Here is a 16313-nt window from a genome sequence, read left to right as displayed (position 1 = left end):
AGCTGTTCAAAAAAGTTTTGCTTTTGAGCAGGATTCGATCTTCATATATATATTATAATCGCACCCTTCTTCTTTTTCGTCAAATTCTGATTTTGGTTCTTTGGTTATGCTCAAAATTGGAATTTAGTCCCTACACTTCAATTCGTTCGAATTGGTTCCCTCGTATAATGCCATTAGTCAATTAAGGGTGTGTATAGCATTGCTCCTAAACTAAATTTTTAAGCCAACCCAAAATAATAACCTAAAATCATTTGTTTATTCTGTTGTTAATTACACTTTGTTTCTTTGAGCTAATATCTTGACTCCGGTCGAAAGGGTTTTTTAAAGGAATTTAAACTTAGTAGAGGGATCTCAAGCCACAATTTGACCTTTTTTTTCCTTCTTAAAAACAGTTGTATTTGGTTGGGGTCAACATCCAACATTAACTACACTTTTCACTAATGCAAATTGTGCTGTTCAAGCATATGCTTGCTTTCCTTTTCAAGTATTTTGCTTCATTTCCTTAATTTCTTGCAAGCATTCGATCTGCAGCCGCAACTCCATATGGGGGACCTACCCAGCATCTGCAAAAGAAATTTAGCTTATTTAATTATGATGCCAACATCTCAAAGCTGATCGTTATATAAAATATTTTGAAAAAAGTTAACCCTAAAAAGTAACGTTAATTACCTGCAAGTTTACTGCATGCACTGTATGTATTGGTGGTAACTTGTGGAACTGCAGAAAAGGATTAAACTAAAGGGCTGCACCGTGTGTTGATCAAGTTGTGTGATGGTTACTTAAATGGAAATATACATAAAGAAACAGAAACAATATCAGATCAGAGGTTTAGGGTTGGAATCTTCATGTAAATGCCAATGCAAGTGATGTGCTGCACAGTTAGCTTTATGCTCGTGCCTGCCTTGTTCAGCTTGCACAACTTGTAGCCTAGGAAAAGTATTGATTTCTGGAGTTTAAATTATAATAGATGGGTATGAAAATAAGTTACTTTTTAGTCACTAAAATATGTCACCTCATACTTTATGTAAGAAATTTTAGATCTCAATCCCATGAGTTTTAGTTTCCTAGTGTGGTTGGGAGATTAAAAAGTGATTGAGGGAAGCTGAGGGTGTATCTATTGACTCGATACGTACTTTGATTAAGATTTTATATCCAGTATGATTTGATTCTATCAAGTGATGCGATTGAGGGCTCCAACTCGTCCTTTTAACGATTGTTAGTAATGTAGTACGACATACTCATCGAATTAAATTAAATCGATATTTTCATGCATTTTTGGTTATGATATTCTCGGGGGAGGGAATATTTGAGACAATGTATGCAATTTTCACATATTCAAAGTGAAGTTTGAAGTGATATAGTCTGCCTAAAGAGAGACAATATAAGGTATTTAATTTTCAATTTATTTTTTAAGTTATCTACTAAATTATGTTGCAAATAATGCATAATGGACCCATGCACATAGCAGATGGGAGTAGGGATAGCAAAAAAACCCGAACCCGACAGGGAAAACTGAAAAATCGAAAATCGAATTAAACGGGGAAGGGGAAAATCGTTTATGCTAAACGAGGATGGGGAAAAATCGTTTATGTTAAACAGGGACGGGGACGGGTTTAGTAATCCCCGGCCCGATAAATATTAAAAGTAATTATTATATATATATATATATATATATATATATATATATATAATATTAATAAATTTAATTTAAATTAAAATATATATATAATATTTATATATTTAATTTAAATATATATACTCGTCCCGATACCCGGCTCGATACCCGTTTAAATAACCGTTTATGCTAAACGGGGATACCCGTTTCCCCGTGATTTTCCCCGATTACCCGATGGGGATCCCCGTTTAAATCCCCGCAGTTTTTTAAGCGGTGACGGGTACGAATTTTTTAAACGGGAACAGGGACGAGGGGACTAATACCCGGCCCGAATCCTGCCCGTTGCCATCCCTAGATGGGGGAAGGGAAACAATTTAGTGGACTTCAATTATTATTATTAATTTATTATTTGACGTTTTAATTTAATTATATAAAAAGGGTAGACATAGAAAAGTCTTATAGTATGCTTTCTTTTTATATATAAATGTAATGTTATAAAGTTCAAGAATTAATGGACTTGAAATGTTATGAGATGGATTTGAATAACCTTGTTTGAATTATTTAATAATTAAAAATTTTACGAATGCATGTAAGATCTTAAACTCGAAACTCAAAAATCGAAAAATTTAAAATTTAAAATTCGGAATTATGTTTATAAGAAAATTAGGAAACCGTGGCTATTCAATGAGGCAGCCCTCACTTAAATTAGAAGGGTAAAGAGTAGCAATTTTGGTCACTTGGATAAGTTAGAAACCCATTATTATCAATGGGGCAGCCCTCACTTACATTTCAATGTTCATCAAGAAGCTATTCAGCACAGTATTTTACACTTTTGAAACAGGAGAAAGGCTTCTGATTTTCTCTAGTTTGGTAAAGGGAGAAGCTCCCATAGCCACAATCCTACATAGTGGGACACCTTCATGTTTGATAGGGATTAAAACCTATTTTCGAGCTCGTGTTTTCTTCCATGTAGATCAATATTCACGAAGAACTTGAAACGAAAATTTCGATCGAGTTGAAAGACGTAATTCTCTGAAACCAACATCGGTGTTAATGTCTCGATTACGTGAACTCGAACAACGATTCTCGACAAAATTACAAATACAGCGACTATGAGAAAGAGAAATGCCCATGACAATATATTTATGTGTCTACGATCTGATAACATTATAGGCTGCCCATAAAGATACCCTTACTAAGTTCAAATGAGGGGACCCGCCCATGCAGTAATAGGAACCGTATAGGATGGAATATACTACCTCAAACTCCAACTTTGAAGCTGTTTTAAGGGCACCATGGTGGCCTTGCATGCCTTGTCCCTCTCAATCATGGTTTTCAAAACCGGACCGGTTAGCGAACCGGCCATGCTATCTGTTCACTGGTTCAACCGGTTAGCGAATCGGCCATGCTACCGGTTCATTGGTTCAACCGGTCAAACCGGTCCGACCGGTCGGAAGAACCGGACGACGTCATAATTATTTAAAAAATTAAATAAAAATACCAAAAATATTTAATAAAAAATAATTTTTTATATCACAAGTCATATTCAAAGCAAGTCACAACATATATAAGTTAAAAACCATAAAATCAAGTGAAACAAAATGATTCAAATTAACTACAACATAATATTTAAGGTAAAACATATTAAATAATAAATATAATTATATAACTATAATTAAAAAATAAATTTGAGGCTAAAAAAATCATAACAAAATGATATTGTTTGGTTTAATTTTTTTTAAAAAAAACAATCTCACATGGCTAAGAAAGATAGAAGAGCATCCCAAAAGTCTAAAGAGTAAAAATATGAGAGCAAAACAATCTCACATGGCTAAGAAACATAGAAGAGCATCCCAACTAAATTCTATAAATAATAGAGGTAATTTGACATTCAAAATCATGGAGCCTTTTGGTGAGCATTGAGTGAACTATTCTTTCACTTCAATCAAGCTCGAATTTTAGGCTTCAATCGAGCTTCTAATTTTTTTTTTGAGTTCAAGCCTTTTCGAGTTCAAGTTTCAATATTATATTTCGAGTTCGAGTTGAACTTGATAATTTTTAGCTCGTGAGTTTGAGTCGAGTTGAGCTTACTTTTAAAGTTTTCAAATTTGAGTCGAGCTCAGCAATACTCGAGTTCGACTTGGCTCGTTTAACAAACGATTTCGTTTGGTTTAATATTTTTTTTTAAAAAACAAAATTGACGGTTTTTTTCGGTTTTTTCCGATTTTCAGTCGATCCGGTTTGAACGGTTCAGAGGTTCCAGTCGATTCACTAGTAACAGTTCAACCGGTGTAGATTAAACCGGACTAGACAACGATTCCCGATTGAACCAACCGGTCCGGTCCGATTTTCAAAACACTGCTCTCAATGAACTTTATACCCCACACCCCAAGCTTATCATTAGACTGCCCTTTGACCACCAATGATTTGCTTGATGTATGTTTTATTAAGTATAGTAAAAAAATAAAAATTATAATTTAACTTTTATTATTAACATATACATGTGATACCTATAGATAACAATATAGTTGGGCCGGAGTCGATATTGTTAAATTTACTATCGATCTATAATCGATATAAGGGATAAAGTTACATAGCAGCGTAGAGGCGCTATTGTCCCTCCTAAAATTTTTGGTATAATGATATTTTAGATCATTTTTAGTTTAAATATCAATGAAATAAAATATTTGTCCCTCTCGATTTTTAGATTTAGATACTTTATAAATTTGTATTCTTTTGATGTACGATAATTTTGATTCCCTTAATATTTGATCCTAACTCGTCCCTAATTAGTACGTTCTACTCCACCACTCATTTATCTCACTGTGGATATGTATTTTGAGTATCATTATCACCTCAATAGATATATATATTTTGATGTATGAATTATGAGAATTATCTCGTAACACATATGCGCAATATATGATTTAATTAATACTATTAATAGAATAAATACAGATAATTATAGAAAATATTACATGATTAAGTGGATTTCAGATACTTTGAGATTGAATTATTTAATTTTGCTCCACTCCTCTTTGTCCTTCGTTGATCACGTAATCCTAAACTTTGGCTGACAAATATGAGACTGCCAATGAGGTAAATCAAAGTGTGGAACTGGGTCGTTGGAGACTCAGGCCCCTACTCTGGTATCAGTCCTCTCTTGTACCCTACTCCACGGCTCTGCAACATCTCTCGGTAGTAAAAAGAAAGACAACCCCAGTTCTTAACCGCACGTGCCATTACCATTTCACGTAGTGTAAGTAAATGACAGTATGGGAAACAGAGATTAGAGGAGAAGAAATATACGAATCAGCTAGTAAAAGAAAACAACAGAAACAGAGCAATATCTCGTAAAAACACCATTTCACTCATCGGAAATTGAACCTATCTGACAACTACTGACGCCTCTTTCTTTAAACCACGTAATAAAGTAAAAAAAGAAATAATGAGTCTTTAGCTATTTGATTACCCTCCCCCATTCTCGGCTCCTCCTATATTAATTATATATATGTGTAGGTGTGTGTGTGTGTTCTCATTTGAAGCACAAAGACCATCGATTCTAAGCTTATATCCTTTTGAGAGACAGTGCTCTTTATGAGAGTATCTCTGAGTTTATAACCATGTGTAACAAAGGCACCGGCACCGGCACCGGTAATCATCCCACCGAGAAACCCTCCCAAACCCATCTTTATTTTGATCAGGAAAAGCATCATGATGATGATCAACAATACCCGTTGGTGTCGGAGATCGTAAAGGAAGCGAAATCGCTTTTTAGTCTAGCTTTTCCCATAGCCTTGACCGGTCTCATTCTCTATTCTCGCTCCATGGTTTCCATGGTCTTCCTCGGTCGTCTTGGCGATATGGAGCTTGCCGCCGGTTCATTGGCTATCGCATTTGCTAACATCACGGGGTATTCGGTTCTTTCTGGGCTTGCTTTAGGTATGGAGCCGCTTTGTTCTCAAGCCTTTGGTGCTCGAAGAACTAAACTTCTGTCTTTAACCCTGCATCGTTACGTGGTTTTCCTCTTGTTCACTTCGGTTTTAATATCGGTTTTTTGGATGAACATGTTTAATATCTTCGTTTATCTTCGTCAAGATCCTAATATCACCCGCATCGGCCAGAGGTACTTGCTTTTCTCGCTGCCGGACCTTTTCACCAACTCGTTGGTTCACCCTATCCGCATTTACCTTCGAGCTCAAGGTCTCACCCACCCGCTTACTTTGGCAACCCTCATCGCCACTGTTCTCCATTTACCGATCAATTTTGTTCTCGTTTCCCATTTCAACTTCGGCGTCGCCGGCGTGGCGGCTTCGGTTTCCATCTCCAACTTCTTCGTCCTCGTTTCCCTGGTTGTTTACGTTTGGTACTCCGGCCTACATGAACCGACATGGGAAAAGCCGAGCTTCGAATGTTTCACCGGCTGGAAGCCGCTGCTGAAGCTGGCGGCACCGAGCTGCGTATCGGTTTGTTTGGAGTGGTGGTGGTACGAGATCATGATCGTTCTGTGTGGGCTTTTGGTGAACCCGAAGGCGACGGTTGCTTCCATGGGGATATTGATCCAAACGACGTCGTTGATATACGTTTTCCCTTCTTCGCTGAGTTTCGCGGTCTCGACGCGAGTTGGGAACGCACTGGGGGCAAACCGTCCTTACACCGCTAGGCTATCCGCTGTGGTGGCCGTGTTTCTGTCCGCCATGATGGGCCTATCGGCTTCGACGTTTGCTTCAGCGATGAGGGATAAGTGGGCCACGATGTTCACATCCGACTCGGAGATCCTACGGCTGACATCGATCGCGCTTCCGATCCTAGGGCTGTGCGAGCTCGGGAACTGTCCCCAAACGGTGGGATGTGGGGTCCTCAGAGGGAGTGCACGTCCGTCCACCGCGGCTAACGTGAACCTCGGCGCTTTCTATCTGGTGGGCATGCCAGTCGCGGTTGGGCTCGGATTTTATGTCGGAGTCGGGTTTTCGGGGCTTTGGTTGGGCCTTCTTGCGGCCCAGGTTTGTTGTGCTGGGCTTATGTTGTATGTAGTGGGGTCCACTGACTGGGACCTACAAGCGAATAGGGCCCAAATGCTGACGTGTGTAGATACCAAATTACTTGATAGTTGTGATGATAGTAGGGGTGACGAACAAGAGCCGTTGATCTGTATCAAGGTGACTTCGGCATCTTAAGTTACCCAATTAGAGGGATGATATGAAAAATCCTTTCATTTTTTTTACTGTTTTCACTTTGTTATTTAACTTGAATAGTTAAAGGTCTGACTCCAATTTCATTTATAATTTATTACTTTTAACTTTAATATGAATTTATTCCGATATTATTTAATGACGATTTCTCAAACTATTCACATGTTATATTCTACGGAAAAACGAGATTTATACATATATTGTTGTATTTATCAAAAAAAAAATTAAATGAGTTTATCTAAAAAAATTGATGGGTCTTACACCCAATAACACGCAAGATCCATAAATATGTTTTGTAAGACATTAAGTAATCCTATAGGGACAGATTGAGAGTATTTTTCTAACTACGGTTATTTAAGAAGTATTGTTCCAATAAATGAATTTTTGGGGTTTTAAATTAATAATGCTACGTCATTTTCCTATCGGTTTTCATGTCAAACAGTTAAATTTGGAGATCGGACCACCCCCTGACCTAAAAGATCTTACAAACCTGTATCGCTATCCAGGTGGGGCTAACTACCTACCTTTTCTTCTTGTACACCTAACTGCTGGAATTTCGAATTTTTGAATTTAGGGTTTAAGATTAAAGATTATATAACATTTAGGGTTGTTTGTTTATCTCTTAATAGAATCATTCAGCGCTGAATGTTGAATCGTTCAGTGTTCAGCGCGTTTGTTTCGCACCTCTTAATGATTCAGTGTTGACTGATTCAGCAAAACAGTGCTGAATGATTAAGCACAGAAATACATTCTGAATGATTAAGCACAGAAATACATTCTGAATGATTCAGAGCCAGTAAACAAACAACATGTCACATTCAGAGCTAATTTATCTAAAGTCTCTGAATCATTCAACACTTAATCATTCTGAAGTAAACAAACAACCCCTTAGTCAATAAATTCATTCTTTTTTATTTTACGAATAATTTTATGGATTTAATCTTCATCGATATTACTAAATTTGATAATTTTTTATTTGACGAGAATAGAACGAAGATAAAATTATGGGATAAAGTTGAAATATTCTTCAAATTAAATAGCCTGAGTTTTAAGATTAATAAGGAGAGGTTAGAGAATGAATTATATTAATATCACTACACAATTATTGGGTCTATGAGAATGACGGTGTGATGAGAAAGTGAAGATACAATCTTTGACTTCCTCATATTTCAACTACGTACATGTTTGGGTTATTCACCGACATTACATTAACTTGTTCTTTTAATTTTATAACTAAATTCAGATCGAGTATTAACGAGGTTTATCATAAGAATAGTTCCGATTCGAATCTACTGACTGATATATTTGTTTCTTATAGCTGTACTTAATATTATTAGTTTGAAATTGATTACATGATAAGCATGTTGAATTGTGAATACTTGGCGTAAGCTGCCATAGAAACCAAATTCAAAATGGCAAATGTAGCTTCGCCTTTCACGTCACAAACAAATTGCTATCTACTATAGAGATCAAGACATTTACTAATTACTATTGAAACAAGGGAGAGTTGTCCTTTTTACTAATTACTAATAATTTAGGTTGAGTTAAATTAGGTTAAAATAATTGGTCTGGGTAATTTTTTTTTAACTTCCGAATGCCGCTTGTTTTGATCACTCGATTGTTAAATGTCTAAGGTGGATTATGAAACATTGTATTTCGGACATTTTTTGATTTTTTTTTTTAAATTTTAATCTTCTTATTTTCTGTGACCAAAATCCTTTTCCATAGTTATTTGACCACTCTTACAGAAATGACCATCTAGCTCAGTTGGTAGAGCACAAGGTTCTTAACCTTGAGGTCGTGGGATCGAGTCCCATGGAGGGCATTTCATAATTTGGAGGTCTCCTACGGAAGCTGCTCTCAACCTAGTGTTGGGGGCAGCCTACTATCTTACCTCCCCCTTACCCCATTACATATGGGAACAAGGGACAGCCATTTGACCACTCTTAGCCATTGTTTACACATAATTAGTATGAAGATGTTCTCTTTTCTCATCTCTTTGTTCTTCTTAGTTTGATTTTTCTCGAAATTGACAAAAAAAATTAAATCAAATCTTTGACTTGTGTTGGTTTGATTCGCAATATCCATCATATAATTAACGTGAAATTGAGATATATTAATTTTCTTTTTCATCAACCTCTCCATTGTTCGGAATTAGAAGAAAACACTATGACTTCAGTGAATTAAAACGAATCCAAAAATATGAGTTCGAAAAGAAAGTTCCTGTGGAATTTTGAATAAATTTATCATAAAAAAATTAAACAACGCTAAAGACTTAAAATTGAATGAAAAAAATGAGTAAACTTTTAAAATATAGTGATTAAAATTAAATGGTTTTAAAATTGAATGAATAAAACAAAAAAAGAAAGAACACAATGAGCTATCAAAAAAGTAGTTTACCCTTTTTATAGTGAAGATTGTAGTCCTTCAAATGGCTTGAATTATAAATATGGAGGGTTAAATTAGTCAAATTATTTGAAATTATAAGTAAATCAATAGAGTGTGTAAGTAATGAAGACTAAATATATTATTATAAAAATTTTAAAATTGTCACATTAGCAACTATTGGTGACTTGATTGGTCAATTTTTCTAATGTTAGTGTCTTAATTTCAAATAAGAAATAATTTGATGACCAAAATAAAAAAAAATCCTAATAGTTAGGTGACCAATAAGATAGTTTATCCTTATAAAATATATTCCTTAAACCCAACTCCACTACAATATTCCCAACCCAAACCCAAACCCAAACCCAAACCCAAAGACATATACCTATTATCCTAAATCCAAACCCAAATTATAATATTCCCTAATCCCAAATCCAAATTATAATTATTTAATCTATATTAAATATTAAGATTTTGGGTAAACTACGTATTTAGTATCTAAACTATTAGTTTTGTTCCGTTTTAGTACTTAAACTTTTAATTTTTTAAAATCATACTTAAAATTTAGTTTTTGTTTCATTTTAGTACCATGTTAAAATTTAACGTTTAGTTTTGGGAAATAAATTAAAAGTTTAGGTACTAAAATGGACCAAAATTGATAGTTTAAGCACTAAACGGGTTAAATTGATAGTTTAGGTCCATTAACCAATGTAACAGGTAGGGATGGCGATTTTACCCACATCTGAAAGATTCTGACTCAATCAGGTCAGATTTTTTTAAAGAAAATTTCTGGTTCGGATCGAGTCACGCCGGATTTTTTAAAGGGTGAAATTGGGTCGGGTTCATATGAAGGGTGAAAAAACTCCAACCCGACCTGAAGATAATAATGTAATTTTCTTTAAAAATTTATTATTATTTTTAATTAATTCCTTAATTTGTATCGGGTCGATCGGGCCGGATTTATACTCTAAAAAATTGGGTCAGAGTCAGAGTCGAGTGGAGAATATATATTTTCCGGGTCGGGTCAGGTTGGATGTAGGATATAACATTTTTTTGGTCGAGTCGGATTGATCGAAAACCCGACCTCTTGCCATCCCTCACAGGGCTTTAAAAATTGTGGGTTTAGACCTTGAAAAATATATTACCGTAAAAAATTATTTTTTCTACTACATGCACGTGTGAAGAAAATTCAGTAAAAATATTTAATTTTATATATTTGAATTTTTTATTTTACATGAGCAATCGTAATATGATAAATTTTGATATTTTATGATTCCGTCTTATCGTGAAATATGTTGGGGATTGAGAGCATAATTAAACCTTTTTATGATATGTATGCAACTTTTACAGCTCCCACAGAAAAGGTAAAACTTTTCTTTGCCAGACAAGGGAAGGATGGTTTTCCAGGTAAGAAGGTGAAAGAATATTGGGTTGCAACAGACATTCAGTAATGGTCTGAAACTTGTAGATGAAGTAGCTGCCTAGGTTCTGCTTTAAACTACTTTGAGTACATCCAATTGACTCCCCATCTAATCCCCTCTACTTTTGTATGAAATTTTCTCAATTTTGGAACACTTCATGGTGTCATAAAATGTGTCATTTACAACAATTATGGAACTTGATATCAAATCATTTTAAAGTACATAAACTAGATTCAATTAATCTGGTTGGGTGACGGTGAAAAGTGAAGAGGTGATATTGTAATCACATGTAACACCCCTAATCCGTACCCGACCCAAATACGAGTTCGATGTGTCACATTAACTTTTCAAATCATTAACTATTAACAAGTAAGAAAAAATTTAAACTTTTATTCCTATTAATATGGTGGAACCTTGAATTTAAAATAAATAAAAAAAATAAAAACTCAAATTCAAACTTAAATAAACCCTTAATAATTTACATAAATACCAAAAAGTACAAGTTTACAAAATATATTAGAACATTTCAATTTAAACTTGTAGTACATGCCAATAGTTTACAAATTTACAAAAAAACCTACATTTAAATTGTTTTGATATGTTCTTTGCAAGAGTATACTGTCCTCGCCTATCTTAAATCTTATGTTTTCTTCAAACCTACGTGTGAAACAATCACACACTAAGTTGTTGACTTAATGAGGCAAGTACGAGTCAAATAAAGCATTATATAATAGTTTCTTATTCATTTCATAGAAACACTTTTCATAAGGGATTCAAATAACTTTTCCTAACAAGAATGTATATTTTTATACTTTATTCGGATTATATAACCTTAATTTCAAATGCCCAAATGTATATTACTGATAACTCTAGGTATTTGAGTACATTGAGGTTGTGCACTAATGTTGTCACCACAACTCACATAATTGCACCAAAGTGCCACATATTTGTCCCGAAGGACCACATAGTTTGTCCCGAATGACCATATAGGTTTTGTCCCGAAGGACTATATAGGTTTGTCTCAAATGACTACATAGAACCCTCGACTCTTGGCATGCCAACAATACCTCTAATCCTCATACATATACCTTGGGCTTTAAATCACATAATTATTTCTCATTTTGTTATTTAGAGTGTGTCATGTTCACATAGGCACTTCCACATCGAGTATTTTTCGTATTCACATATCACATCCGCATAATCATATACACATAACCATCAAAACATAGCTTAAGTAATATAACTTGAATAAAACATTGTAAAAACACAACAATAAAGAAATTGAAAGATTTTCGATAAAACTTTGAGGTTGGCTTATCACAAGTCGCCCTCGAATCTAATATAAAATAAATGAGTTGCACTCACCTTTGCCTCACTGAAGTCCTAAACGAATCCTTCACTTTTGACCGATAACTTAAAATGTCGAATCGTCCAGAATTTGTCGTCGTTCAATGTCTACATGTAACATCCCAGAAACCGAGTTAGTGACTAAAGTGTAAAATGTGAAAACTTCGTGTCTAATTTTGAAAAATTGAAAAGTTTAGGGACTTAAATTAGAATATCTATATATAGTATTGAATAGCAAAGAAAGAAGGATGGAAGGGCCTAATGATCATTTGATAAGAAAATGGATTTTTAATTCATCACTTGGATATTATATATCCAAGTGGAAGGGAAAAAAATGGGTAAAAGAATCCAGAAGTCTCTTCATTTTTCTTCCTCCTCCTACCGTGAACTCCATAACTAAGGTAAAAATTCTTCCAGTTACGGGAGATTGAATAAAAAGGGTTTTCAAGTTACGGGAGATTGAATAAAAAGGGTTTTTTAAGTGATTTGATAAGAGAGAGTTAATAAATGAATTTTGAAGTGAAATTTGACTTGTCATAAGCTGAAATAAGAAATCTAAAGTGTTAGAAATGGATTTAGAGCATGTTGAATTTGTGGTAAGATTCTTAGTTTCAAGTGATATTATGAGAATTTGGATGATAAAGTGTGTTAGAGTAATATAAGTTAGTTGTTATATGTGTAGTTAAGTTTAAAGGCTTGAGAGGAAGTCATAATGGAAGGTTTAAGACAGTTTTGGTCGAATTTCGAGTTGAAACGAGTAAGTTCTGGGCAAGAGGTATCGGTACTGGATGAACAGTACTGATACTTCAAGGCAAAAATAGGTGAAATCTTGGGCTGGGTATCGATACTAGATGAACAATATCAATACCATAAGGTATAAGTGGATGAATTCTTTAAATAGTATCGATACGAAGTAGTAGCATCGTTACTAAGGGTATCGATACCAATATTTAAGTATCAATATTATTTTTAAGAACGAATTCCAGAATGTAGATAGGGTATCGATACTGAAGTAAAGTATCGATACCACAGTAAGGAAGTATCGGTATTGTACATGGGGTACCGATACTAATCAGAATGAAATTGTGAAACAAGTGCTTCGTTTAACTTTTGTTATTAAGGATTATTATAGTGATTCGAATTCTGATATTTATACCAATCGTATTATTATCTAGATATAGAACGAAGGCAAGTCCAAGACGATTCGAAGTTATACAAGAGTTCAAGAGTGATAAGGATTTTACTTTGAATAAGTGAGGCCAAGGTGAGTGCAAACGACTATATTATATGGTGATATGGAAAGTAAGACTTGCGATGAGTTTATTTCCAATATTTGGATTTCATGATTTATGAATATTAATATGTTGTAATATGATTTCTATTTGTATATGAATACAAGTATATGTCTATGTGTTATATGCACTGTTCTACTTGGTCTTTTTGATTACATGAAAATGTAAAATAAGCTATGTGACATTTACTTATGTGATACATGAAAATGTGATATATGCTATGTGATCATAATCTATGTGTTATGTGGTCTATGTGACTACATGAGAATATGATATAAGCTATGTGTTATTGACCTAAACGATTACATGAACATGTGATATAAGCAATGTGATAAGGATCTATGTGATTTTATGTCTATGTGATATTGAACTACGTGATTATATGAATATGTGAAATAAGGATCTATGTGATTTTATGTCTATGTGATATTGAACTACGTGATTATATGAATATGTGAAATGTGAAAATGGTATATGTGAATACAGGCTTATGTTATAAGCTATATGAAATGGTATAAAAGGTAAAACCCATAAGTATATGATATGAGAGTTAAGGGTATAATTGGCATGTCAAGAGTCGAGAATTTTACACAATCTTTCGGGACAATTCTACGTGATCCTTCGGGATATTTCTATGCGATCGTTCGAGAAAAGTCTACGTGGTCCTTCTAAATATTTCTTCTATTTTTCTTGTTGCCATACAACTATTAGGAATTGAACACGTGTTGTTTTGTTCCATACTTAGTTGTATAATGAAATCATGAATCAATCAGGGAAAGAGAATAAAAAAGGAATAATTATTTGTCCTCATTGTTTCTTTATGCTCTCCCGTGACATTCATGTGTATAACTGAATGATTTCATTATTAGCTTTCTTTATTAGTTTTGGTTCAATTATTTAGTATATTATCTGTTAAAAAAATATGAACATTAGTAGATTTATGATACATATTTTAGTAAATTTAAGAACAAAAAAAGTAAAAAAAAAAAGTTAAAATATTTATCTTCATTTTAATTATAAAAATTCTCAATATTTGTACATAAATAATAATCTCAATTCTAAACTTGTTTTAAATACAGATCCGAACAAACGGTTAGATAATATAGGTTCCATGTGACAACCAAAGCACCAAGCTAGGCTAATTGGCAATTACATAATTAACCATCGGATTCACGAATCACTAAGCCATTGATCTTGTTCAATCTACCTAGCTAGAGAAGAAGACATGAAACCAACCCGACTCGAGCCCTTCTTTGATATCGTCGCCTTCGGGCTAAACGCCCGACTGTTATGGTGGCCATCGAGTCCCCATCCGTAGCTCTTGCACGATTTCATCTCTGATCCACCAAACGAAATCGCTCTCTTCGGAAGGTCTTCGACGCTCTTTACGCTCGCCAGAGACGCAAACGACCGAGACTTCCCTTCATAATGCTTCGAAAGCCCTCTCCTACAAAATTCCATGTCAATAATAATCGGTCAACTAAAGAAAAAGATGCATGCATACATGTATGTATATGTTTTCATGATGATGATGCTTACTTGATAGGTAGTTGAGCCATGATCTCAGATAACTCATACAACGGCCCGTTCGACGACGACGACGACGATAGTGTTGCAGGAAATTCAGCATCCTCTACAAAATCTGATGCTGATATCGAAGAAATATCGGAGTTTTCCGAGTTCTCGTAGAATGATTCTTTGGATATCTTCATGTTCATACCTAGAAATATTTGAGATGTATGCTACGCAATCTTCTTGAAAGGAGATATATATATATATATATATATATATATACCATTGTTTTTTTTATTACAAGATTTGTCATTATCGTCTTCTTATGGTCGAAATTGATTATAGCTTTTTTGCCATAGTACTAGGACTTGTATCGGATAAGGTTTTAAATTTAAAAGCCATCCATATCTGAATCACTACTTTACTGGCTGAGAATGGGGTCACTGTCTTAACCAACTTTGCTTAAAAAATCCATGACATATTTTAAATGTTTTTAATTTTTTACGATTATCGATATTTAACGTATCGATAAATTAATCTGAATCGCGTATTGCAAAAAATTATTATTAGAACTCTTGGTTAGTCTTATCTACTTCATCTGTAATATGTGTATGTCTTTGAATAATTGGTAGTGTATAATTTATGCATAAATAATGATGATATATTATTTAAAATAAAATGAAAATGTTTATTTTTAAAAGCTTTGAATGATTTATTGTACATCAAATCATCTTAATTATTCCTAAATTAGTGTCTTGCATGTTTGGAACATCTAATCTTATATGGTTAAAAAGAAAACACACTTAGCTAATGTATTCTTTTAAGAGAACATGTTTTGGGATGTCATTTTCTCATTTTATTTTTTTTAATTTTAAAAGTTATATAAACAAGATCATTTTTACTTATAATTATTAATATTTAATTTATTAATTGATCTGTTTAGATCGGATATTTTATAAATTTATTATGGAATAATTTTTTTTAAATTTAATTTTTTTCATTTATAATATCAAGATTTAAATTCTAAACTTAAATAATCACGATAAACCCACTAATGATTAGCATATTTTTTGTTCAATACATTAGTAGAAGTTCTTTTTTAGGTAGTGAATGATTAAATATATTTGATGTTAAATAAAGGTCACTTCTACCGATAGATTAATTGAAGTAGTAAGTAGTTTAATATTACTTAAATAAAATCTCAAATTCGAGTTTTTATGTATCAAAATTAAGTATGTGATTCGAATCGAGAAAAATTAATTATGTTGATTTTAATTTGAATTGATGGGATTTACGTATTTTATATATTTTCTTTTGGAGGTGAGGTGGGCCAAAAAGGTTTGGAAAAGGGATAAGAAGATGGACTTTGGAACAAAACCATAAATGATGGAAGAAGGTATTTCGGTGGCCACCACATGCTTTTGTCGGTAACACTTGCCCTCCATTTTATTATGCCCTCGTTCTTATCCCTTTTTAAGTGCCCACAGCTTTGGGGTTCCAACCCCTAACCTACCCTTTTTAAGCCCTTTTTTTGGGTACATTTTAATTT

The 16313-nt window shown here is 33.8% G+C and overlaps 2 protein-coding genes across 2 annotated transcripts; one reads left to right on the top strand and one right to left on the bottom strand.

Moving 5' to 3' along the window:
* The first annotated feature begins 5238 nt into the window (after positions 1-5238).
* LOC120114786 (protein DETOXIFICATION 51-like) lies at positions 5239-15953 on the top strand. The gene is made up of 2 exons (XM_039135571.1): positions 5239-6792; positions 15943-15953. Exon 1 carries the CDS (start codon positions 5239-5241, stop codon positions 6790-6792), a length of 1554 nt encoding a protein of 517 aa, XP_038991502.1. The 3' UTR covers positions 15943-15953.
* LOC120114843 lies at positions 14440-14993 on the bottom strand. The gene is made up of 2 exons (XM_039135624.1): positions 14792-14993; positions 14440-14699 (listed from the first exon to the last, which is right to left on the bottom strand). Exons 1-2 carry the CDS (start codon positions 14968-14970, stop codon positions 14456-14458), a joined length of 423 nt encoding a protein of 140 aa, XP_038991555.1. The 5' UTR covers positions 14971-14993; the 3' UTR covers positions 14440-14455.
* Positions 15954-16313: the final 360 nt, after the last annotated feature.

Source organism: Hibiscus syriacus, unplaced genomic scaffold (genome assembly GCF_006381635.1).
Source record: "Hibiscus syriacus cultivar Baekdansim isolate YM2019G1 unplaced genomic scaffold, ASM638163v2 tig00110247_pilon, whole genome shotgun sequence".
In the NCBI taxonomy this organism is placed as follows: Eukaryota; Viridiplantae; Streptophyta; class Magnoliopsida; order Malvales; family Malvaceae; genus Hibiscus; species Hibiscus syriacus.
The sequence above is the reverse complement of the archived record's forward strand: the minus strand, read 5'-3'. Positions and strand labels throughout refer to the sequence as shown.